The sequence below is a fragment of the Orcinus orca genome, chromosome 16 (assembly GCF_937001465.1).
Source record: "Orcinus orca chromosome 16, mOrcOrc1.1, whole genome shotgun sequence".
In the NCBI taxonomy this organism is placed as follows: Eukaryota; Metazoa; Chordata; class Mammalia; order Artiodactyla; family Delphinidae; genus Orcinus; species Orcinus orca.
In genome coordinates, this window is record NC_064574.1 from 49,576,316 (window position 1) to 49,602,821 (window position 26,506).

The following is a 26,506-nucleotide window of genomic DNA, read 5'->3' on the forward strand; positions in this document are numbered from 1 at the left end:
TAAAGTGAAAAGACGAGACGCAAACCGAGATATTTACAACACACGCCACCGACAAAAACTTAATATCCAATACAGGGCGCCAGGAAACAACACGAAAAGACAAGCCTTTCAGCAGAAACCTGGACCAACGACCAGAACAGGCACTTCCGGAAGAGGAAACGTCAGGCCAACTCAAGTAAAACCAACTAAAGACGCTCGAACGCGCTAACAACCGCGGAACCGGAGCGGACCGGCAGCACCCCCAAGGCAATCTGCGGGACTGACACTACCGTCTGCGTTGCTCAGCAACCGAGCCGGCCGTGGGGCGGGGCCTGAGCGCGCTTTCCGCCCCGCCCGACCGGAAGTGACGCCGGGAGCGGGGCCGAGCAGCCTGGTGGCGGCGCGGGCAGCAGCTCTGGCATCCTCGGGAGGGCGCGGCGGCGGGTGAGTAGCGCGTCCTCTTCTCGCGCGTGCGCTCCGCGGCCTCGCGCGGGTCCACCTCTTCCCTCTCGGGCCGTGTCTCTCCGCGTCGGCGCGGGGCCCCGGGAGACCCCAGCCCCAAAAGCCCGCCCGTGCTCTCACCCACCGCCCTGCGTTGGAGTCCGTGCGTGTCCGCGCCGCGCTGTGGGTGGAGGAGCTACGCGGGAGCCGGGCAGCGCAGCGGGTTGGCAGGACCGACTGCCGCAGCCTGGGTTTGTGTGGCGCTCAGTTCAGCCCCACTTTCCCCCAAAGACAGGATTTAACTCCCATTAGGAACCTTCCCACCCCAGTTGGCTGCATAGGAGGCAAGCTAGCCATCGCTGCACTGGTTGCCTGGAAGTAATTAAAAATATACTAATACTAAAATAGTATGTCCATGAGCTGCCTCTCGCCAGGGTCAGATATGCATGTCCTCTTTCTAGGACGGCGTCTGTTTGACGACTGGCTCAGTAATCCAAAGCTCAGCTGATGGTTACTCACCTATAGAGGTGATTGCTCCCTACAGCCTGTCTTACTAAGCAAAAGCAAAGCAGAGTTTAAAAGCGGGGAAGAATGCTGTCAGTCTGTGAGAGTTCTCACCTCCCCCATGACTTGATTGCCTGGGAGCTGACTGATAGGTTATCAGGGTATAGACAACTGCAAATACTTGCAACTCCGTGATTTCAGCTGAGGAGCTTGTGTGATGTGCTCACCTACCCCTAGGCTGCTAATGCTCTTCTGAGCCTCAACCAGATGGCTCCATTGCTCTCTTTGCACTTTCCCTGTGAGCCTGAAGTTACAGCAGCCTAGATGAACTCAGCAAGTACTGAGTGTCTCCTGGGTGCCAGGCATATAGCACTCATCAAGACAGAATTCCTGTCCTCAAGGAGCTTCAATTCTATGGGAGGATACAGATAATAAGTAAGATAAATAAGCAAAATATGGAGCATGCTAAAGAGAGAATACGGATCAGGAAAGAGTGAAATGGAAATGACCCTGTTATCAATGAAGTGGACATTTATTTGGGCATTTTACCAGTTCTCTGAGTCCTTGTTGCATGGATTGGAGTGCTTTTGGCTTCAAGTGTCAAGCGTCCATTAAAACTAGATCAACCTCTGGAGGCATTCCACCTACTTTCACTTAGGAAAGTCCAGGGGACCAGAAATAGATGGGGCCAGGGGCTTAAATGAGATCATCAGGATTTAGTGATGGAGTGTGGGGGTCTTACTACCATCCTCTCACACACTTTCTCTTTGACCTGTTTCTCTCTATGTTGCCTTTCTTCTTCTCAGGTTCCTGCCTCTGCTCTACCTGCTTGTATTAGTTATCTGCTGCTCTGTAACAAATCAACATCAATGATGATGTTGTCATCAATGATGATGATGTCAAACGTTTATTACCAGTTTCTGTGGGTCAGGAATTCAGGAGTGAATTAGGTGATTATAGTTCAAGGACTCTCATGGGATTCTTTTTTTTTTTTTTTTTTTTTGCCACTCCACGCAACATGCAAAATCTTAGTTCCCCGACCAGGGATCGAACCCATGTCCCCTGCATTGGGAGCGTGGAGTCTTAACCACTGGACCGCCAGGGAAGTCCCAAAGGACTCTATGGGGTTACAACCAAGATATTGGCTGGGGACGCAGTCATTTAAAGTCTTGATTGGGACCAGAGGGTCTGACTTCAAGACAGTCCACTCACTCAAGGCCTCAGTTCCTTACTGGCTGGCTGTTGGCTGGAATCCTCATTTCCTAGCCACAGGGCCCACGTCCTCACATGTCGTTGTCTTCCCTCAGAGCAAGCGATAAGAGAGGAGAGAGAGGACAGTGGAAGTCACCATGGTTTTTATGATCTAATTTTGGAATTTTGCTGCTGCTCCTGCCATATTCTGTTTGCTGGCATCACTAGGTACTAAAGACTTCACCTTTGAAGGGAGGCACATCAAAGAGCTTGTGAACATATTTTAAAACCACTCCTGTGGGAAAAGAGTGCCTATTCCTGTAATTCCAGTTGCAGTTCCAGATCTAGTATTCAGTTGGGTCCTAATCATGTGAATCTGATTAGTTAGCTAGCCCTGGATAAGGAGCCCTCCCCAAAGTTACCAGAACCACACTAAGCTTGTGGGAAAGTGGATTTACCCAAAGAAAGCCCAGGTGCTGTTACAGCGAGAAGGAGTGGATGTCAGGTAGTCAAACTGACCCCTATGTCTGATACATGCTATCTATTTCAAAACAGTTAGAAAAGTTTACAAGGAGAGCATAGCAAGAATTGGACATTTATTCAGACAGGTGAATGTGTATGTTTATTTTATGCCGTGCACTATGCTTTGTCCTGGGAAGACAGGCAATAAACGAGTGATGCCCTCCGAAGTTCTTCACCATCTGGGGGTAGGTCTCACCAGTGGCTCAGTGGGTATGGAGCAGTGGTGGGCGGTGGGTGGGTGGGGGACTGGTTTGAGTGGGCTATGAAGGCCCAGTAGGAGTTACTGGTAGGTCAGCCTTGTGATGGGGGAACAGACATTGGGTATAGGGTTTGGGAAGACATGATACTAGAGGTAGGCGATAGCCAGGTGGTGGAAATACCTGCAGGCAAACTCAGGTGGCTGAGCTTTGTTCTAAAGTTGTGAAGCGTCAGTCAAGAGTTTCAAGCAGGGGAATGACATGATCAGGAGATATTAGAAAGATGTCTCTTGCAGCATCAAGGAAGGTTTGAGAGGGCTACAGAAATCCAGGTGAGAAGTTATAAAAATACGATCTAAAGTAGCGGCCGTTGAAAGGAGGGGTTCAACTGAAGAGATACGTCAGAATCTACAGGGTTTGTGGTTGTTGCAAAATTTACTGCGTACCTCACCCGAAATCAGTCTTTAGAAAAACCACAAACTTAGTGAGTTTTGTTCCCACTCTGACTTTGTAAAATCCTTCATGGAGCTTAGGTTGTCTGGATGTAGTGTCCAAAAAGAAGAATGCTGATTCCTAAATGAATAACCAGGAAGCAGATATTGAGAGATCAAGTGGCATATCTCTAACTTTTTAAAAATTGGAGCAAATTTTTTAAGAAATTGGAGATGGGGCATGGGAGAGAAGTGTGGTCTGTAGATGGAAAAGGTTGGCTCTGTGTTGGTAATTGTTGAAGCTGGGTCGTGGATGAATGGGGCTGGTGGTCTCTACTTTCATGAATATTTAAACATTTATGTGACAACAGGTTTTTAAAAAATAAAGGTAAATAAGTAAACTTAAGGCATATTTATAGGGTTGATCAAAAGTGATCAAGTAAGAATTATACTTTATCTTCTTAAGAGCTTCTGCTGTCCTTAATGTAAGGACAAGAAGAAACACTGATTTGTGGGGGAATCAAAGGAAATTGAATCTTCCTTAGAACTCATGAAAAAAGCTTACTCCATGTTATTTTACAGACAAACCTACAAAACTTGTTCTGTGTAACAGTTGCTTGTCTGAAATTCTGGTAGCCATTTCTCCGTAACTCCCTTTTAGGTGGTATGTGAGCTGCCCTCAATTACTCTGAAAGTTTTGCATCTCGTGGAGAGGAACTGTGTGCTGAGGTTCAGGTCCTAAGCACTGACCTGCCTGTGAAACACTTGCCTTTAACCGGGAACCATGCATGACCTTAAAATTTGTTCTCATTTGAAAGATGATTAAGGGCCTATTGTCTGTCTTGAGATTATTGTTTGGTGAAGAGAAGAAGTAGTTGTTCGGCTGTAAACGGCTGAACACTGTAGCCGTCATTGTCTGACTTTTGCTTTGCTCAGCCGAAAACCCAGTCTGCCCAGTTGGGTTCTGTGGGCGTCTCTCACATGCCTCTGGTTGAAGTGCTGTCAGAACACTTGGGCCACTGGGCCGGGACACAGGCCTCCTAATGTATAAGACATTCCTAAACCATTTGTATATGTCACAGCTGGCTTTGGGGACGAGCATTTGAGCACTCACACTATAAGATCGGTTTGTGGGGCTTCCCTGGTGGCGCAGTGGTTGAGAGTCCGCCTGTCGATGCAGGCGACGCGGGTTCGTGCCCCGGTCTGGGAGGATCCCACATGCCGCGGAGCCTGCGCTTCCGGAGCCTGCGCTTCCGGAGCCTGCGCTTTCGGAGCCTGTGCTCCGCAACAGAAGAGGCCACAACAGTGAGAGGCCCGCGTACCAGAAAAAAAAAGATCGGTTTGTGATTACAGGTCATGAGGTCTGTGCATCCAGACAAGCTCTTGAATGAAGAACTTGATGGGCCTTATCTCACCTTCTTGTCAAGGAATGGCTCCCAAAAGCTCTCTCCCGCATTTCACTGACACTTAGTTTAACTGACACTTACTAAGTGTCTGTCGTTTGTTTAGCACCAGGGAAGTCCTGCTGCCCTAAAATAGCTCTCGGTCAGAGGCTGTGGGAGGAGTATTATGGGTGCTTTGAAAGAAAAAGTTCGAGTTCTCAGGTGGAAGGTGGCCTTCCTGGTCCGCGGTGCTCACGTAGGCTTGATGGTAGTCCAGCCAAGGCTCGGAGCACTGAGAGGGCCTCCTGGCAGGAGGACCATCCTGAGGGAAGACTTGAAAATCCGGATCCCTGGGAGTTCCCTGGTGGTACAGAGGTTAGGACTCTGCGCTTACACTGCTGAGGGTGCAAGTTCAGTCCCTGGTGGGGAACTAAGATGCCATAAGCCGCCTGGCACAGACAAAAAAAAAAAAAGAAAAGAAAAGAAAACCAGGATCCCTTACTGGTCAAATCACAGCAAGGCCAAGTGGACAACGGCGATTTGCAGATAAAACACATGCCCAGTGGGTACATGACAAGATGCAGTATGTTTTGTCCAATGTAATTTCTGTCCTCTAGAAAAGTAACCCCGCTGAGTGTGAACTAGGGGTGAGAGCTCCCCAGTGGAAAGAAAGAAATCTGCTCCACTCTCAGCTGCACCTTCAGAGTCACCCTGGACCATATCAGTACACAGTCCAAGAGTGGTAAACTGATCTTTTCATGGTTTAATCCAGTGACAAAATCCTTTCAGTTTCTATTACTAACTGGTGAAGCTAGATAGTAAAGTTAATCTATAATCAGAGTCTTTTCCTAAGTATTCCTTACATATTTTCTCCATTTAAAAAGCTCATCTGCACAACATTGTAAATCAACTACACTCCAATAAAAATTAAAAAAAAATAATAAAAAATTAAAAAGCTCATCTGCTGTTTCCTCCAAGCCTCTCCTCTGCCTGTTTAAATGTATTTTCTCTCTGTGTGTTTTCTAATTTGCAGGTACCTTTGATTAAAATAATGTCTACTTTGTGAAATTGTCACCCTAGTGAGATCAAGTAATACGAGAAGTAGCTATTCCTGTGTGAGTGGAGGAAGGTGTTCTCTGTCTGGGCAAATAGAAGTGGGCTACTCCTTCCGTATTCTGTCACAGAGCTGACTGTAGTACCAAGTTCTCAAAATTCTCAGCTAAAACCAGAGTTAAGATTTTAAGGCATCCAGTTTAAACTGAACAAAAATTTTACTTAGTTTAAACCAATTTTTAAAATACGCAAACTACCTTTCCAGTGGAAGTGCTTAATTTTCAAAGTCTGATCTCTTTGATTCGTTGTCCGAAAAGAATTCTGTAAAATTGAAAATTTAAAAATTGGGGGTGGTGGTGCATCTCTTATTAAAGTCCCCTGAAGTGATCTTTTCTCCCCCCCCCAAAAAAAAAACTTACCAAATTTTAGTTTAAAAAGGTTAAACCCCCTACTTTCATAATATCTGTAGAATTGTCAGTTATTTGTTGGGGCAATTTTCCCTTTTCCCTCTGCCCTTGTTAGAATCTTTTTTTTTTTTTAAGATTTACTTTTATTTATTTTTAGCTGCATTGGGTCTTCGTTGCTACATGCGGGCTTTCTCTAGTTGTGGCGAGCGGTGGCTACTCTTTGTTGCGGTGCGCGGGCTTCTCAATGTGGTGGCTTCCCTTGTTGCGGAGCATGGACTCTAGGTGTGTGGATTTCAGTAGCTGCAGCATGCAGACTCAGTATTTGTGGCTCGCGGGCTCTAGAGCGCAGGCTCAGTAGTTGTGGCGCACGGGGTTAGTTGCTCTGCGGCATGTGGGATTTTCCCGGACCAGGGATCGAACCCACGTGCCCTGCATTGGCAGGCAGATTCTTATGCACTGAGACACCAGCAAAGTCCCTGCCCTTGTTAGAATCTTTTTTTTTTAACAGCATCATTGCTTATTTATTCTCAGTGTCTCACCTGTTAGAATCTTTATGCTTTCTTTATCCATCAAAAAAAGTTAGAGACATTTTTATTTTTAAATTTTCTGTTCTCTCTGTCTCAGTAAACTGTTCTCAGAGAAAGAGCTCTTGGAGAAAAAGGAGTTATTTCCTTTATGCAAATACTGCGTATTCCTGCCCCTCCAAATGTTAATTGTTACTGGGCTTTACTGTCCTTCCCCACGAGGCAGGAGGGCAGGTTTGGCCTTGAGCAGACACACCCGCAGGTGTGTGGCCCTTTGAAAAGCTGTACACAGGGATTGCATGTTTATCTCAAGCAGGTTATTCTTAGACTCATACCTTTTACCCTAATATGTATCATATTGATACATTTTCTTTCTCATCTCTCACATTTTTCTTCATTTCTTTTTTGTTTCGTTTTACTTGACATTTAAGTCAAAAAGTGCGCTGCATAGTCATCATTTCAGAAGCTCAGAAGTGGCAGGAGAAAATCCCAGTCAGTGACTGTCTGGAAATCCTGTAAACCAATTTCTGATCTCTGTCCTTAAGACCACGAGCTAGTTAGAAATGACAGAAAAGGACATTAGATGCAAATGAGGTAAAGATACAAGTCTCTTAACCTCAGAGTCTTTCCCTTTATTATCTTTTCTTCATTTGTTGTGTCCTAACAGCTTTTGTTTTAAGTGAAAACTTCATTCCTTTTCAGTACCTGGGAAGTGTGTTCCTTTAATTTTCTGTATATGTGTACAAATGTGCATTGTGTTTCCCTTAAGATCTGCTGCCCTGATGTTCCCCAGGACCCCTGTTCTCCAGACTTCTCACATTGAGTTTAGCTAACACAGAAATATGCGTTTTTATGCCCAGGTTGGACTTCCAGAAGCCTGTCTTTCCAATGGGCCTGTTACTTAGAGCCCATAGGCCGGTGGCTATGGGTCTTTTCTGTGCTGGCCAACGAGGAACTAGTAAACACACCTGATTTCAGGGATGCGCTTTATTCTAGGTTATGGTTGCAGCTGCTTCATTGCTGTGTTGGAGGCAAAAGACTTTTTAAGTTTCTCTTACTTCTTTATGTGGAATTTAACGACAGCAGCTTCAATTTGAAACAAAAAGGAAAAAAGCCTGGAGTTCACAGACTTAGTGATTCGGCTTAGGGATAACCCTTTGCGTCTGCTGGGGGTCAGGTTGGCACCTTGAACTGCCTGTGTGCCTTTGGTGTGAGCCTTCTGCCACAACACCTGGGCTCAGGATCAGGCGTGTCCTCAGTGTTGGCGGCGCTGGGGCCCCGCCGTCGCCACAAGTGCTCCCCTGCTGTCTGGGCAGACCTGCTCCCGGGCCCTCCGTGACCTCGGGCACCTGCGTGGTACTGTACATGTTCCCGGGTGTCACTGTACACGAGCAGCAAGGAACCACACGGACCTTTTCCCCACAGTGGGAAGGGAAGTGATTGCCGTGGGGGGTTTGCAGAAAGGCTGTAATTATTTTGAAATAGTGGCAGGTTGGGGGTTGGCTGTTCTTTTGGATGTCCTCGTAGAACTGCACTGTGGTTGATGTTCTGCCAAGAACAAACAGAACAAAACAGAAACAGTTCCCACCTCTGGAGCAGAAGCTTCATGATCGGGCGGTTCTGAGGTGTCGCCGGGCCCTGGGGAAGCTCTGACCCCCCTCCCTTGCTCAAAGTTTGTTTGTTTGTTTGTTTTTGCGGTCCGCGGGCCTCTCACTGTTGTGGCCTCTCCCATTGCGGAGCACAGGCTCCAGACGTGCGGGCTTAGCGGCCATGGCTCACAGGCCCAGCCGCTCCACGGCATGTGGGATCTTCCCAGACCGGGGCATGAACCCGTGTCCCCTGCATCGGCAGGTGGACTCTCAACCACTGCGCCACCAGGGAAGCCCTCAAAGTTTGTTTTTTAAAATTATTTTTAATTAATTTTTAAAATTTATTTATTTATTATTTATTTATTTTTGACTGCGTTGGGTCTTCGTTGCGCGCAGGCTTTCTCTAGTTGCGGCGAGCAGGAGCTACTCTTTGTTGCGGTGTGCGAGCTTCTCGTTGCGGTCGCTTCTCTTGTTGCGGAGCACATGGGCTCAGTAGTTGTGGCTCGTGGACTCTAGAGCACAGGCTCAGTAGTTGTGGTGCACAGGCTTAGTTGCTCCACTGCATGTGGGATCTTCCCGGACCAGGACTCGAACCCATGTCCCCTGCATTGGCAGGCAGATTCTCAACCACTGTGCCACCAGGGAAGCCCCGCAAGGGTTTTTATTATTTTTTTTTAACTGATTATTTGGAACTAATTATAGACTCACAAGATATTACAAAAAGCTTGAAGTGCTTTCCCCCGGGCTTGGTGGTGACGTCCCTGGGGCTAGCGCATTATCAGAGGTGGGAGCTAGATGTTGGCACAGTGCTGATCACTGCACCGCAGACCTGCCCCATTCCTGTTTCACCAGTTCTCACACGGGCTCCCTTGTCTGTGTGTCTGATGATATGAGAGTCTATCACATGTGGACGTTTGTGCAGCCAGCAGCACAGTTGGCACGTGGACCGACCCACCTGACACGGGCCCATCCTCACTGCCCCTCCCCACCTGGCACTGCGGTCCCACCGCCTGCCCTTAGGGACCCGGCTGAGGGGGAGGATTCTCGAGGTGTCAAATAGAGAGGTTATCATCTCTCCCTCTGTCCAACTCAGTTTGTTTTTAGGTGAATAAAGTTTTGTTACTTGAGTTGGTTATGCTGGGTATGCCCTCCCTACCCAGCTTTCTCTCCTGAAGAATAGAAACCTTTCCTGGAGAAGGATCACAGTATCTTTCACCTATCTGTTATGAAGTATCTTTAACTTGGAACTTTGTTAATGATTAAAAGAAAAAAAAAAGAAATTATTCAGAGTAATGCAAGTGAGCCAGGGATTTCTGCGGGAACAGTGAGTGAAGTCCTTGCTCTTAGAGGGATGACGGGAAGCAGCGCTTAGGACCAGTTCTGCTTCAACCTCCAGTCGGAAAACACCAGAGCTGGAGCGTCCCGAGCCGTCCCTGCGCTGGGACCCTCCGTCTGGAGGGCATTGTTGCCTCGCAGGAGCTGAAATGGCTGCTGTGGCTTCTGCCCTTTGGCCCTCATCTTGCTGCCACCCTTCTGCATGAAGCCCGTCAAATATTCAAAGATGTTACAAAGCACAATTCAGTATTTCACTTTTTGTAATTTTTTATTACTGACCCCAGTATAAAAATAACGCTGTGAGGTCAGGCTTTGCCCGAGGTGAGGGCTGTGGCCATTGGTGTTGTTCACAGTGCAGTGTCCTGAGGCCTGGGGTCTGCGTGGCTCAACCCACAGGACTGGGAAAGCCCAGGTGTGACGTTTCCCCACTGCTTCTCTACGTTTGAGAGCTGTGTTTCTTTGGGGCCAGTTTGTGCTTGGTGTTGTCTCCAGACTTCTCCAGGGAGCTGGTGAGAGCGTGTAGTGGAGAGAAAGGGTCCCAGCCGAGGGGGCTGGGTTGCCCAGCCTGTCCTCGGAGGGTCCCCCTGAGAGAGCCTGGGGGTGGCAGGGCCTGGTGCCAGCGGCTGTGTCTGAACCAGACTGCCCCCACGGCCATGGGCCCGATGGAGCCTCAGCCACCTTGCATCCCTGGCGTCCACCCGTTTTCTGAGTTTGACTCTCTGGTCTCCCCATTCATTCTGGACACTGTCTAATCTCTTTCCAACAAATTCTCTTTCTGCCTACACTAGCTAAAGTGTTTTTGGCAAACAGGAACCTTGACTGGTGTAGAGAGGTTGGGTAGATGCCCGGGTGCCTCGGATGGGAGGGGGTCTCTGCCCGGGTGCCTCGGATGGGAGGGGGTCTCCAGTCCCAGCCCCTGCTCTAGACTACACCGCCACCTGTGGTGACTTAGATTAGATAGGGAATCATTCCTAAATTGTGACCTCCCTTTTAAACAAGTATCCCCACTGCCAAGAAAAAAAAAAGCCAGACTGGCTTTGGGTCACATTTGGTTAGAAGAACCAGAAAAGGCTTCATAAATAAGATGGCATTTTCCATGGGCCTTGAGGAGTGGGTAGGGTTTGAAAGGAAAGGATGTTTTAGGTGGACTTAGACACAGGGAAGTGTTAGGATTAGGCTTTTCAGGGACACCGGAGGGTCTGCAACCCGTCATGGGGGCCACAGCTGTGGGGGTAGCGGGTGACAACCTCCCAAACACAGTTTTTTAATTTATGCTCTTTGGACACTTGAAGGGCTTACATGTAGGTAAAGGGATTAGATATTATTCCAAAGCACAGAATCTGGATCAGGGGACGGTTACAGGAGAGCAGATTTTAGTTCAGAATATGGCAAATTCCTAGTAACCAGGACTGTGCAGCGTGTAGGGCTTGGCTCCATATTCCAGGAGTGGAGGTGTCCCCAGAAGGGACAGGAAAAGGCCAAGAAAGCAGTGTTCCCACTTCATTCATGTGCCACTCAGGATTGTGCCATACTCGCAGCATAACTACACAGTTATTTTTATTTAGTACTTTTCTTTAATCAACTCACTTTTTCTAGTTAAATACACTTTAAGAGAAAACACCAGAGAGGCCAGGGGCACAGAGCTGGAGGAGGGAGCCATGTCCAGAGTCCCCATGGCCTGGGCTGTAGCTCTCCCACCCCGGATTCTCACAGCTGTGCTGCTGCCCCAGAAACCAAAAACCAAAATAATGGCTGAACATATCCACCACTTGGCAAAAGGTGTAAACCTACAGGTTCAGGAAGCTGAGCAAACCTTTAGCGGGATAAACCCAAAGAAACCCATGGCAAGACACATTGTAATTAAACTTCTGAAAACTAAAGATAAAGAAAAAAATTTGGAAGCAGCAAGAGAGATTGACATCTTAGTTATGGGGAGAAACAATTCAAAGGACAGCAGATTTCTCACTGGAAACCGTGAAGGCCAGAAAGAAGTGGCATCATGTTTTTCAAGGGCTGAAAGAAAAGAACCTATCAAATGTCAAGCACTGAATTCTATATCTGGGGAATTATTCATCAGGAATGATGGAGAAATAAAGACATTATCATGTGAAGGAAAATAAATTGGTTGCCAGCAAACCTGCTCTAAGAGAATGACTGAAGGAGGTTCTTGAAACGTAAAGGAAATGTTAAGAGAAGCATTCCTGGAACATTAGGAAGAAAGAAAGAACAACAGAAAAAGCAAAAATATGAGTAAATATAATAGACTTTCATTCTCTTGAGTCTTCTAAATTATGTTTCATGAATGAAGCAAAAATATAACACTGATGTGTAGATGTATATAGAGGAGATATTTAACACAATTCTATTATACACAGACTGGTAAAGGCTTAAAGCAGGGACGTGAGGTCTCTACACTTCACTTGAACTAGGAAAATGCTGACAGCAGGAGACTGTGTTAAGTTAGGTGTGTCTAATAATGTCCAGATCAACCACTAAAAATCTTCAGCGAAACACGCTAAAGCACCTAGATAAATAAAACTAGAATTGTAAATAATATTTCCCTTATTCATAAAGTAATCCACAGGAAGTCAGGAAGAACAAAAGTGAGAAACAAAAAACAGAGAACAAACAACAAAAGGCAGAATAAAGGCCTAATATATGGATAATTTCCTTAAAAGTAAGTGGTCTGAAAATACAGATTTGCAGAGTGGATTTGAAAAAAAAAAAAAAAAAAAATGATCCAGGGACTTGCCTGTCAGTCCAGTGGTTAGGACTCAGTGCTTTCAGTGCCGTGGCCCAGGTTCGATCCCTGGTCAGGGAACTAAGATCCTGCAAGCCGTGTGGCACTGCCAAAAGAAAAAAAAAAGATCCCTGTGCTGTCTAAAAAAAACTTACTTCAAATATATGATATAGGTAGATTGAAAATAAAAGGATGGAAAAAGATATACCATGCAAACATTAAGAGACGATAAGAAGAGCTATTAATGTCAGATAAGACTTTAGAGCGAGAATTACTTGGGGACGGGGCGGGCATTGTGCAATGATAAAAAGGCTGAGCCACACAGAAAATACAGCAATCCTACATATGTGAGCAACAAACTACAAAGCTGCCATTTCTTTAAAAACTGAGTTGGCTGTCTGTATCCCCTGTTCCCCATCCGTGAATTCAACCAGCTGCAGATTGGAAGTATTCCAGGCGGAAAAATCCAGAAAGTTCCAAAAAGTGAAACTTGAGTTCAGTGCACACTGGCAACTGTCTACATAGCATTTACAGTGTACTGGGTATTATAGGTTATCTAGAGATGATTTAAGGTGTATGGCGAGGGGTGTGTGTGTAGGGTTATGTGCATCCCATTTGATGTAAGGGACTTGAGCATCTGTGGATACTGAGGGACGACTACTCAGCAATACAAGGAATCAACTGTATTCATACAGCAGCAACACAGAGGGACCTCAAGGGCATTGTGTTGAGTGAAAACCAATTTCAAAGTTCACGTACTATGTTATTGCATTTCCATAACATTCCCCAAATGACAAAATTTTAGAAATGAAGAACGGGTTGGTGGTTGCCAGGGGAGAGGGATGGTGGGTGTGGCTCTTTGTGGTGATGGAATATAGTTCTGTATCTTGATATACATGAATCTACACAGGGAACGCCATGGCATAGAACTACGACGTCGCTCTCCTGGTTTTGATACGGTTCTGCAGTTGTGCTGTAACCGCTGGGGAAGGCTGAGACGGGGCTTCTCGGTATGATCTTCGCAACTTCCTATAAAGCAGTAATTTCAAAATAAACAGTTAAGGAAAGAACCTTTATCAGTTACCGGAAGTCTAAGACCACTGTCACCATAAACGGAAAGACATCCGTGAAAAAATACAGAGATAACTAGAAATAAAAATATTCACCTGGCACCACCTAAATTGTCTTGTGTGCTGCCAGTGGTGTAGGACCCAGGCTTTGTGAAGCCCCCTTACGGAGGGGTGGGAGGTCATGGGACTTCACTGGAGGACTTGGGACCCTTCAGTGCAAAGAAACTGTGTTCCTTAGTGAAGCTCAGGTTCTCAGGATCTCAAATATAGACCCTCAACTCCTTGGGCAGCTCCAGGCTTGAAACACTTCGTTTAACAGGAAAAGAGGGCGCTGGTGAGATGCCTGAGGTCTCTGTGTCTGGAGAAGAGAAGGAGCAGCACAGGGAGAGGGTGGTGACAACGATGGAGGGAGTCGCCCCCCTGCGCCCCCGCCGCACACTGAGCCCCCAGCTTTACATGCACTACCCAAACCTTCCCAACAACCTAATAGGAAAAAGAAACTGAGGAAAGCCACAATCCAGAGGCAGAGCTCACTACCAAACCCAGCTTCAAAATCTGCTCTTTCTCGCCATCCTGTACCCTTACGTACATGCATTTAGGGTTCTTTTATTTTGGTGCTAATCTCTCTCTCTCTTTCTCTTTTTTAACCACGAAAGCATTTTTATTTTTGTCACTGACAACGTACACAACAGTGGAATTGTACTATTACTTTGCTTGACTTCCTTAAATATTACTTAAGTAGGCATGTACGTTTAAGAAAAGTAATACCTTGAAGTATTCTGTAAACACAACCCCTCTCAATATGTTTTCCTGCTTTGTTTCATACATAAATAGCATTTTACAAAGTTATGAATAAAACTCTGAACTCTTCTGGCCTAAAAGTGTGTGTAGATTCTGGAGCTTGACAAGATGTTCTCTTTATGATTTTATAGCTAACATACACTATTTTTAAAAATTGAAGTATAGTTGATTTATAATGTGTTAATTTCTGCTGTACAGCAAAGTGATTCAGTTATACATATATATATGTATATGCCTTTTTAAATATTATTTTCCATTATGGTTTATTATAAGATATTGACTATAGTTCTGTGTGCTATACAGTGAGACTTTGTTGTTTATCCAGTCTGTATATAAAAGCTTACATGTGCTGACCCCAAACTCCCAATCCATCCCTCCTCCAGCCCCCTCCCCCTTGATAATCACCAGTCTTCCTCTGTGATTCTGTTTCTGTTTCATAGATAGGTTCATTTGCGGCATATTTTAGATTCCACATATAAGTGATATCATATGGTATTTGTCTCTCTCTTTCTGACTTCACTTAGTATGATAATCTGTAGTTGCATCCATGTTGCTGCAAATGGCATCATTTCATTCTTTTTTATGGCCGAGTGGTATTCCAGTATATATATGTACTGCATTTTCTTTATCCATTCATCTGTCGATGGACATTTAGGTTGTTTCCATGTCTTGGCTATTGTAAATAGCATTGCTGTGAACATTGGGGTGCATGTATCTTTTTTTTTTTTTTTTTTTTGGCCTCACCGCACAGCTGGCAGGATCTTAGTTCCCCAACCAGGGATTGAACCCAGGCCACCGCAGTGAAAGCGCTGAGTCCTAACCACTGGACCATCAGGGAATTCCCTGTATCTTTTTTTTCTTTAATAAATTTATTTTATTTTTGGCTGCGTTGGGTCTTCGTTGCTGCACGTGGGCCTTGTCTAGTTGCAGCAAGTGGGGGCTACTCTTCGTTGTGGTGTGCAGGCTTCTCATTGCGGTGGCTTCTCTTGTTGCGGAGCCTGGGCTCTAGGCGCACGGGCTTCAGTATTGTGGCCTATGGGCTCAGTAGTTGTGGTTCGCGGGCTGTAGAGCGCAGGCTCAGTCGTTGTGGCACACGGGCTTAGTTGTTCCACGGCATGTGGGATCTTCCCGGACCAGGACTCGAACCCGTGTCCCCTGCATTGACAGGTGGATTCTTAACCACTGTGCCACCAGGGAAGCCCCATTCCCTGTATCTTTTTGAATTATAGTTTTGTCTGGGTATATACCCAGGAGTGGGATTGCTGGATCATATGGTAATTCTGTTTTAGTCTTCTGAGGAACCTCCACACTGTTTTCCACAGTGGCTGTAATGTGTGCTATTTGCAGTGTTTATCATGGGTCAAATGACTTATCATCACAAGTTACTGCACGAGTTCCGCCAACGACAGACCTTCCAGTTCACTTAGTAAAGATGCCATGTGTTAAAAAGTCAAAACGGGGACTTCCTTGGTGGTCCAGTGGTTAAGACTCCGTGCTCCCAATGCAGGGGGCGTGGGTTCAATCCTTGGTCAGGGAACTAGATCCCGCATGCCGCAGTTAAAAGATTCCCGCATGCCACAGATAAAGATCCCGCATGCTGCAATGAAGAGCCTGCGCAGCCAAATAAATAAATAAACAGATAAATATATATATTTTTTAAAGTCAAACTGGCCAAGAGACATCATTATTATTTATTTTATTTATTTATTTTTCTGGCTGCACCACATGGCGTGTGGAACTTCCCCAACCAGGGATCGAACCCAGGCCCCCTGCATTGGGAGCGTGGAGTCTTACCCACTGGACCACCAGGGAAGTCCTCCCATGAAATTCTGTTACAGGAACAGAATCAATACGCTCCTAAATTTTCCAAATTTTATTTTGAACCACCACTTTGATTAGTTAAAACTTCCAGAATAAAAATAATGACACACAAAAATGATCTTAGAAAGGCACACTTACCATTCCTGGCACAGAACATTTGATTTTTAGTTTTTGAATGACTGGAAGTCATTATTCCTTAAGAAAATATTAACGTATTTGTTGAAAGTGATTTATTAGGTAAGTGAAAATGAATCTTGCACATTGGCTGTTTCATTTTATATAATGAGTAATTTTTTAGGTCTTCACTTATAGGGTATAAAACTTAGAAAAACATTCTCAAACTAATATGCTCATGAGAATTAAATGATTCGAGCTACAAATAAATACTAAGCTAAGATTGAGGTGGGGATCCCATTGGCGATTTTATTTTATTATTTTTGTAAATTTATTTATGGCTGCATTGGGTCTTTGTTGCTGCGCGCAGGCTTTCTCTAGTTGCGGCAAGCTGGGACTACTCTTCGTTGCAGTGTGCCGGCTTCTCATTGCGGTGGCTTCTCTTGTTGTGGAGCACAGGCTCTAGGCGCATGGGCTTCAGTAGTTGTGGCACACGGGCTCAGTAGTTGCGGTTCGTGGGCTCTAGAACACAGCCTCAGTAGTCGTGACACACAGGCTTACTTGCTCCGTGGCATGTGGGATCTTCCCAGACCAGGGCTCAAACCTGTGTCCCCTGCATTGGCAGGCGGATTCTTAACTGCTGCACTACCAGGGAAGTCCCCTCATTGGCGATTTTAAACGAGTTTCTCACAAATTCTTTTTGATCTCGGATCAGTTTATGACCTCAACAGATGTCTTAGTGGCTCATTCACAGTTTTAGAAGCCAACGTCTGCTGGTTAAAAAGGTGGTTCCTGCAGCGATGTTTATCGCAACATGGCGCTGGACCAGGTCAGCCCACGGGGTGCTGGTCTCGCGGGGCTGCCTTGGCCCCTGCAGAGGGGGCTGGCCTCCTGAAGCCTCTGTCCGTCCACCATCCGGTCTGTGATGGGTCTTATTTTGTCCTCCCCTGCATGCGGGCTTGGCCAGACCGTAGGTGCTGACCTGACTCCCCAGCTGTGTTGCTAAGGACCGTTTGGAGAGAGTTTCCCTTTCTGCTTCTACATCCAGATGGGTGGTAGCATGGGGAGGGGGTTCTCTCTGCCCTCACTGGGGGACCAATAGCATTCCTTGTGTTCCCTCCATGATGCACCATTGGTCTGACTTAACAAGGAAACCTGTGTAGCAGGGACTAGAGAATAGTTCGGGCTCATATTTCCTTTAATTTTCAGAGGTCAGGTTTATAACTCGATTATTCTACTCACATTTTAAAACACACTTTATGGTTTTCAGTGCACAGAATATTTCTGGAGGGAGCCGTAAGAAACTAGTACCACGCTTCTCCTCTTGAGCCTGGGGGCTACAAGAGGAAGGGCAGTTATGCTTTTATATCTTTCACACGTTGTATCACATAAATTTATTGCTGACTTAAAAAAAAAACCCAAACTACATCAGTAACTGTTTTGCACTGTCCTTGTTTCTTCCAAACTACATCAGTAACCGTTTTGCACTGTCCTTGTTTCTTAGCTTAGGGAGTGAAAGACTGACTAGGAAAAGGAGTGGTTTAACTTACTGGCTTGGGGTCATCGGCATTGGGGTTTACTTTACTAAGCTTGCCGAGAACTCCAAGGACAAGAACCCCCAGGCAGCTGGATGGAAGGAAGGTGCTCTTCCTCCCTTTTATTTGCTTTCCTCCAGGCTGGCAATGGGGAGGTGGCGTCTCCATGGCAGGGCAGGAGGCAGGAAGAATCTAGCCATGTGGTGGTGAGAGTGGGGTGACCACAGCAAAAGGGCAGACTCTTGGGCCAGCGCTTTTTCCCAGGTGGCTGGACCTGGGAGTCGCCTTCTGCCCGGCCCCACCCAGACAGGCTGATTTGATCGGGTGGTGAATGTGCCCAAGGTGAGGATCATGGCTCGGGAGGGACCTCTGTGCTCACCCCACTGCGTTCACAGACTGCCTGGTTGCATTTCACCAGCGCTTTGCAATCCCCACATGCGCCTGCGTTTGTGAAAGCGGATTCCCTGTGCAGACCTGGTCTCCAGGTGTGCCAGCCGCAAACGAGGTCTGGGAAACAGGGTTGTAAGTGGGACGTGAGTGGTTGTCATTTTGAGCAGGTGCCCTCGTGCTTGCACAGCCGTGGTTCAGAGAGCTTGAGTTTCTGGCCCAACATTCTAAAGCTCTTACAAAAGAGAACTTTATAGATAGAGCTTTTAAAATCAGTAATTTTAGCATTCTGGTCTCTCATTCAGTTTTCTTTGCTTTGCTAAAAGAATCTACGCATGTTAAATATTTCACACTCCCCTCGCTGGGACCACAGAGGCTGGATGCGCCAGGTAGATCCAGGCTCTGCTGCCGGCTCTTTCCCATCCCTCCCAGACGGGCCCCCACCTCCCGCCCCACGCGTAAGATGCTTGGGCTTGAGGAGGCCCCTGGTCATGAGTCCTTGTTTGATTTCCTGTGTCCAGCTCATTACCTTGACAGGCTCACCTTTTCTGACTGCAGGATGTTAAAACTCATGTCTCAGCACTAGGGGGAGGCACAGAGATTTGTTTGGTTTTCTTTTTAAATTGTAACATACACACAACATGAACTTTACCATTACTGACATTTAGTACACGCGTTGGGTTTTGCAGCCATTGTTACCATCCCAGAAGGAAGGCTCACCTATTAGCACTCCCCCCAGCCCCCTCCCCCAGCCCCTGGCAACCACTTATCTACGTTCTGCCTCCAGGGATCTGCCTGTTCTGGACATTTCATATAAATGGAGTCGTACGATACGTGACCTTCTGTGTCTGTATAATCTCACCAAGCGTCATGTTTTTGAGGTTTGTCCATGCTATCGCCTGTGTCAGAGCTTCACTCCTTTTCATGGCTGTGTAATAGTCCACAGTGTGGGCAGACCCCATTCTGTTTATCCATCACCTGTTGATGGATAGTGGGGTTATTCAGAACAGTGAAGCTCAGAGCATTTGTGTAAGTCCCTGTTCTCGGGTCTCCTGGAAAAACACCTAGGAGTGGAGCTGCTGGGTCGGACAGTTGCCCCGTATTTGATCGTCTGAGGAACCGCCAGGCCGTTTCCACAGCGGCTGCCGTGCTTCCTCCTCACCGCTGTGCACGACTGTGTTTCCCAGGGTCTCTACCTCCTCACCCACCCCTGCCATTTTACATTTTATTACCAAAGCTGCTCTAGTGGCTGTGTACACAGGCTTTTAAGTGAATTATTTTTATTAAATAATAGAGAAAAACAGTTAAAGTCAGAAGGTAAAACGTTTATAGAGAAAACCAGCATTCTGTTGTCTCTTCCTGCCTCCCTAACCCACCCCTTCCCAGAGGGAGCCCTTCCCGCTGTCCTGGTTTTAACCACTGGCACAGCCTCCCTCTCATGTAGATGAGGCTTATAACCCACTCAGACCCTTTGATCCCTTGCACCCTCTCAATATAATTTGTGTTAGTTAGGACACTGGTTTGGCTGTTTAAAAAGGACCAAAATAACAAATACCTTGCCTTACGCCAGGCAGAAGTTTGTTTCTTTCTCGCACGGTGAAGAGCACAAAGCTTGGTGATGAAGGTTTCCAGCCGTCAGGCCCACTCTGTCTGTGGTTCAACTTCAGAAGTGTTTTCCGTCTTATTTTCCGAGGTGGCCGCCCTGGGTTTCCTCCCCGACACGCCCAGTGCTGCCAGCAGGAGGGGCAGGAAGGAGGGAGGTCGTCCCGCATCCCCCCCCAACCCCCCCAGCCCCGGCGTGACTTTATCTTGTTACCAATAATAATTAGCTTGAGTGAGTGCTCACTGTGTCAGATGCTGTTATAAGTGCTTCTGTGCATTTACTGCTTTAACCCTCAGAGTCTTGTAAACACTGTTGTTTTCCTTTCACAGGGAAGGACACAGGTGCGGTCAGACCTTGCAGCTCGCTGGGGTCACCCGGTGAGTAAGTACAGCCCCCTCCCTGGGGGGCTGACCCCGACTTGGGTTGGGAGGCCGGTCAGAGGTGCCTCAGTTAATAGTTAATGTTTAATGCATGCTCTGCCGTAGTCTAGCCCGGCCGGCCTGCCCGGGTCAGCAGGCAGGAGCTGCAGAGCGTAGAGGGAAACCCGTCCTGCGTGCTGCCTCTGTGCGCCCACTGCCCTTCTGAGTTTGAGGCCTTCTCCAGTGGAGTCTGTGACACCCCTTCTTGGGCTGATGGGCCGCGGTCACAGCCGCCCCTGGGGCTCCTGACCACCTCTCCTGTGTCGCCACCACAGTGGCCAAGAGGTGAGCTTGGGGGTGTGCACACGATGACGGACAGCAAGGACTTAGAAGCCGAGATCCACCCCCTGAAGAATGAGAACAGGAAGGTGCAGGAACATCTGGGAAACCCAGCGGGAAAGGAAACCAGCGTGAAGCCGCCCCCGCAGTCCCGCCTCTCCCGGTGCCGGACGGTGGCCTTTTTTCTTTCGCTGTTTGTCTGCCTTTTCGTGGTGTTCGTGGTTTCCTTCATCATCCCATGTCCAGACCGGCTGGCGTCACAGGGGGTGTGGAGGATCGATTACAAGGCAGCAGGTGCGGGCGGCTTGTGGGGCAGGGGCGCTGAGTATCCCCGGGTCCCCTGGAGTCTGGGGGCCGGGGGCCGCCTCTCATGGAAACAGGAGCGTCCTCAGGAAGGACGGGCGGGGGGTCAGGAAAGGAAAGTGGCCCATTTGGTTACTTTTCTGAATTAAAAAAACATAGTAAAACAGAGCAACTGGCAGAATAGATGTAGCGAAGACTGATCTAAATGTGAAAACCAGGCAGCAGATTTGTGGCTGGGTCTCCCTGACGTGCTCCAGCCGAGTTTCCAGTCCGCCCCACCGCAGTTGAGCACACTTGATTTCTCTCTCGTAAAATCTTGGCCTTATGGAAGCTGCTGAGTCAGCTTTCCTCTGGGCACTTCCCTGCCTGTTGGGAGTTGTGCCCGTATCAGCGGGCGTGGGTGCTGACAGCCTCGCAATGTTTCTTTGCACAGACTTGAAGCCCTCTCTGGTGGAATAAGGGGAATTTCTTGTTTAAGCCCCACTGACGGTCAATTTTGTTCAGAATTTGGTGCCTAATTTTGAGAGGGTGAAGTAATACATGTTTGTGTTTATTTTTGGCAGCTTAATTGAGATATAATTTATTATCATAATATTCACTTGCTTTGAGTATACGATTCGATGATTCTTAGTCAGTTTAAGACTTGAGCACTGGGACTTCCCTGGTGGTTCAGTGGTAAAGAATCTGCCTTACAATGCCAGGGGACGCGGGTTCAATCCCTGATCAGGGAACTAAGATCCCACATGCCGCGGGACAACTAAGCCCACGAGCCACAGCTACTGAGAGCCCACGTGCCGCAACTAAGACCCGACGCAGCCAAAACTAAATAAATAAATTAATTAATTAAAGAACTATTATTTAAAAAAATAATAAAATAAAATAAACTTGTTTAAAAAAAAAAAGAGACTTGAGCACCTGTGCAGCTGTCGCCACAATCCAGTGTTTAGCACATCCATCATCTCTACACGATTCCTTGCCCGCAGGCCCCAGCCCCGACTTCAGCCCTGGAGCTGCCAGTGGGCTTCCCATCTCTATACACTTGCTGTTCCTGGACGTTTCATGTAAATGAAATCATGTAAGATGCATCTTTGGCCTCTCTCACTTACATGAGTTCATCCATGTGGTAGTGTGTTCCTTTGTGTGGACAGACCAGAGTATTCATCCATTGACCAGTTGGTGAATGTTTGCATCGTTTTCAGTTTTTGACTGTTAATGAGTAACACTGCTGTGAATATTTGTGTACAAATCTTTGTGTGGACATATGTCTTATTTCTCTTGGGTAGGTTGCCAGGAGCAGAACTCTTGAACCTCGTGGTAAGTTTGTGTTTGACTCCTGTCACTGCCAGGCCTTCCCCAGAAGCTGCACCGTTTCATGTCCCCACTGGCTGTGTGGGAGAGGATTCTGGCTTCTCCACATCCTAGCCAACACTTGTCATTATCTTTTTTTTTAAATTAATTAATTTGTTTGTTTGTTTTTGGCTGCATTGGGTCTTTGTTGCTGCACAAGGGCTTTCTCTAGTTGCAGTGAGCGAGGGCCACTCCTCGCCGCAATCACAGGCTTCTCATTGCGGTGGCTTCTCTTGTTGTGGAGCACGGGCTCCAGGCGTGCAGGTTTCAGTAGTTGTGGTGCACGGGCCCAGCTGCTCCGCGGCATGTGGGATCCTCCCGGACCAGGGCTTGAACCCATGTCCCCTGCATTGGCAGGTGGATTCTTAACCACTGCACCACCAGGGAAATCTCTTGTCTTTTTTAGTGTAGCCTTCCTAGTGGGTGTGAAGTGGTACCTAACTGCGTTTATAGTCTGCGTTTCCCTGGTGACTAATGATGTTCACGTGGGTTATTAGCCATTCTTACGTCATCTTTGGTAATTGTCTATTCAAATCTTCCGCTCACTTAAAAATATAATTGTTTTATTATTGAGTTATAAAAGTTCTTTTAACGCAACATTGTAAATCAACTGTATGTCAATAAAAAATTTTTAAGTTCTTTATATGTTCCAGGTACAAGTCTTTCATCACATATGTGATTTGTGAATATTTGTGACCCATCTGGGGCTTGTCTTTTTATTTTCTATAGTGTGTCTGTCTGCTGAAGCACAAAAGTTTCAACTTTTGATGAAGTCAAACGTACCATTTTTTTTAGCATGGGTTGTGCTTTTGGTGTCTAAGAACTCTCTGCCTAATGTAAGGTCATGAAGATTTTCTCCTGTTTTTTCTTTGAGAAGCTTTGGAGTTCTCACTCTGCCGTTTAGGTCTGTGATCCATTTCGAGGTTGTTTTTTTGTGTAGAGTGTTTGGTGGAAGCAAGTGGCAGGATTTCTAGAAATGGTCACACATGCCTCCCTCCCAGCAGGACCGTCTCAGAGGCACAAGGGCACCTCCCTGCTCTCGGCACTGATGCTGCAGAGCTCCCATGAGTCTGGGGGTGGGAGGGGTGCATGTCGACAGTGTCGGGAACGTGGTCCTTCCCCCACTGAGTGGCCTGGCGCCTTTGCTGAAACGCATTCAACCATCAGTTGTGTTCTGTCCTTCTGCGTCCTTACACCAGTGCCGCATCGTCTTGATTTCCACAGCTCCACAGACGGAAGTCTTCCAACTCTATTCCTTTATTTCTCCTCAACATTGTTTTGGCTCTTTGGGTCCTTGGCATTTTTATAAAATTTTAGGAGCAGCTTGTCAATTTCTGTAAAAAAGGCTTCTTGGGTTTTAACAGAAATTGTGTAGAATCTATAAATTAGTTTGGGTAGAGTTGCATCATAACAGTATCCAACCTTGCATTCCCCGTGTAGGGAGTTTTACAGTGTTTTACAGTGTTCAGTGGGCAAGTCCTGCACTTCTTTTGTTAAATTTATTCCAAAATGTTCTCTTTTTTTTTTATGAGTACTTTTATCTAAGCATATTTTTTAATTTTATTGAAGTATAGTTGATTTACAGTGTTGTGTTAATTTCTGCTTTGCAGCAAAATGAGTCAGTTGTGCATATATATATTCTTTTTCATATTCTTTCCATTATGGTTTATCCCAGGATATTGAATATAGTTCCCTGTACTATGCAGTAGGACCTTGTTGTTTATCCATCCTATACATAATAGTTTGTGTCTGCTAACCCCAAACTCCCAATCCACCCCTCCCCCACCACTGAATATTCTCTTTGATGCTCTTGTGATAGGAATTGTTGTGTGAATTTAATTTTCAAGTCCCCTTTGGTAGTTTATAGAAACACTGCTTGTTATTATATGGACCTTTTAAATTGTGGCCTTGAACTCATTAACTAGACTAGTAGGGGTGTATGTGTGTATTTAGAATTTCCTACCTACAGAATCATGCAATATGCAAAAAAAAACGAGAGAGAGACGGTTTTACTTCTTCCTTCCCTTTTATTTCTTTTTCTTGCCTGATTTCATTGCTCGAATCTCCAGTACAATGTCGAACAGATGAGGTGAGAGCAGGTATCTTCCTCCTAATCTTGGGAATAAAACATTACATGTTTCAGCAGTAGGTGTGCTAATAGCTGTAGGCTTTTTGTAGATGCCCTTTATCTGTTTGGGTTTTTATAATGAAAAGGTGTTGGGTTTTGTCAAATGCTTTTTCTCTGTCAGACAACTGTGTGGTTTTTGTCCTTTATTCTGTGAACCTGGCATATCACCTTGATTTTCAGATGTTAAATCAACCTTGCGTTCCTGAGGTATAACCCACTAGATCATGTCGTACCATCACTTCTTCAGGTTGCTGGGTCCAGTTTGCTAGTTTGTGTCTGTATTAGTGAGGGATATTGAACATAGCTTTCCCTCCCTCCCTTTCTTCCCTTTCTTTCCTTCTTTCATTCTTTCTTTTTTTAGATTATTAGCCCCATTTTATTTTTGTGGCCATGCCACACGGCTTGTGGGATCTTAGTTCCATGACCAGGGATCGAACCCATGCCCCCTGCAGTAGAAGCATGGAGTTCTAACCTCTGGGCCTTCAGTGAATTCCCAAACACAGCTTTCTTTTCTGGTGATGACTTTGTCCTCATAGACGTGGAGAGAGCAAGGGCCCTCTCTCGTCTCTCTTGATGGTGGGTGAAGCCTTCAGACTGCCCGGAATATGTGGGGTCTTATCAGAACCAACTAGGGTGTCTCACTTTCTGGCCCATCTCCCTATGTGTATCTCACCCTGGAGCTGGCTCCAAAGTTGGCCTCCCCTTGGTCTGCCCCGGAGATCACTCCTGTTTTCAGCCCCCCTGGCAGGAAGCTGCTGCTTTCTAATCTCACCCAGTGTGGTACCTGGCTGATGGAGGGTGAGCATGGGAGCAGCCCAAGGTGAAAGGCCCCAGATGTCCTCTGTTCCAACCCACGGCTCAATAGTGTTTCTTAAATCAGTGCTTCTCGATTTAAGGTGTGCCTTCAGTCTGGTTCCAGTGTCCTGAAATGGGTGCTTTTGACAACTTTGCCTCATTTTACTGTTATTTTTGGAGGAGAGGATTTGTTTGCCAAGCTCTTCACTCCATGATTCTGGAAGTCTTGTGTCTGGTATTCAGTTTTATTTTTAATTATGGTAAAATACACATCACCCAAAAATCGCCATTTTAAAGTGAACAAATAAGTGGCATTCACACATTCACAACGCTGCACTGACCATCATCACTCTTTTCAAAACCTTTATCATCTCAAACAGATATTCTGTGCCCAACACACAGCAGCTCCCATCCTGCCCTCCTGTCCACCCTCAGGTAACCTCTGTTCCACTTTAGTCTCTAGAATATGCCTGTTCTAAGTACCTCACATAACTGGAATTGTCTGTCTTTTTGTGACTGGCTAATTTCACTGAGCATAATGTCCTCGAGGTTCATCCATGTTGTAGCGTGTTGCAGAACTTCATTTCTTTTTATGGGTGAATAATACTCCATTGTATGGATGGATCACATTTTGTTTATCCATTCTTCTATCCATGGACACTTGGGTTATTTTCACCTTTTGGCTGTTGTAAATAATGCTTCTTTGAACATTCATGTACAAGTAACTGTCTGAGTCCCTGCTTTCATAATTTTATTTTTATTTTTGGCTGCGTTGGGTCTTCGTTGCTGTGCACTGGTTTTCTCTAGTTGCTGTGAGTGGTGGCTGCTTTTCGTTGCGGTGCGTGGGCTTCTCATTGCGGTGGCTTCTCTTGTTGTAGAGCACCGGTTCTAGGGGCGCGGGCTTCAGTAGTTGCAGCACATGGGCTCAGTAGTTGCGGCACGCAGGCCCCAGAGCATTTGGGCTTCGGTAGTTGCATCACGTGGGCTCAGTACTTGTGGCGCACAGGCTGCAGGGCACACGGGCTCAGTAGTTGTGGCTCGCGGGCTCAGTAGTTGTGGCACACAGGCTTAGTTGCTCCGAGGCATGTGGGATCTTCCCGGACCAGGGATTGAACTCGTGTCCCCTGCATTGGCATGCGGATTCTTAACTACTGCGCCACCAGGGAGGTCCCCTCATGGTTTTGGTCTGCATTTCCCTTATTACTAGTGATGTTGAGCATCTTTTCATGTGTTTATGGACTATTTGTATATCTTCTTAGGAGAAACATCTATTCAAGTCTTTTGCCCATTTTTGAATTGGGTTGTTTTTGTTGTTGGGTTGTAGGAGTTCTTTGTATGTTCTGGATATTAATCCCTTATCAGAGGTATGGTTTGCAAATATTTTCTCCCCTTCTGTGGTCTGTCTTTTCACTCCCTCGATGGTGTCCTTTGATGAAGTACAATTTATTTATTTTTTTCTTTTCCTGCCTGTGCTTTTGGTGTCATATCCAAGAAATCATTGCCAAAACCAACCCCTATGTTTTCTTCTAAGAGTTTTACAGTTTCAGCTGTTAAGTTTAGGTCTTTGATCCATTTTGAATTCATTTTTGTATATGGAGTGAGGTAAGGG

The 26,506-nt window shown here is 46.3% G+C and overlaps 1 protein-coding gene and 1 long non-coding RNA gene across 5 annotated transcripts in view; both read left to right on the top strand.

The window, feature by feature from the left end:
- The first annotated feature begins 326 nt into the window (after positions 1-326).
- FAM234A (family with sequence similarity 234 member A) overlaps positions 327-26,506 on the top strand; it is a 31,266-nt gene continuing 5,086 nt past the window's right edge. Inside the window, exons 1-3 of one of the 4 annotated variants that reach the window (XM_004270378.4) lie at positions 327-423; positions 19,956-20,003; positions 20,321-20,618. In XM_004270378.4, the coding sequence (XP_004270426.1) occupies positions 20,354-20,618 (265 nt within the window). In that variant the 5' untranslated portion in view covers positions 327-423; positions 19,956-20,003; positions 20,321-20,353. Of the gene's footprint in view, positions 424-588; positions 672-18,879; positions 18,905-19,955; positions 20,008-20,320; positions 20,619-26,506 lie in introns of those variants that run through there. The other 3 variants (XM_033429344.2, XM_033429342.2, XM_033429343.2) reach the window with 3 other exon arrangements.
- On the top strand, positions 21,952-24,688 carry LOC125961478 (uncharacterized). The gene is made up of 2 exons (XR_007472230.1): positions 21,952-22,710; positions 22,770-24,688. It is a non-coding gene; the product is annotated as an uncharacterized LOC125961478 (long non-coding RNA).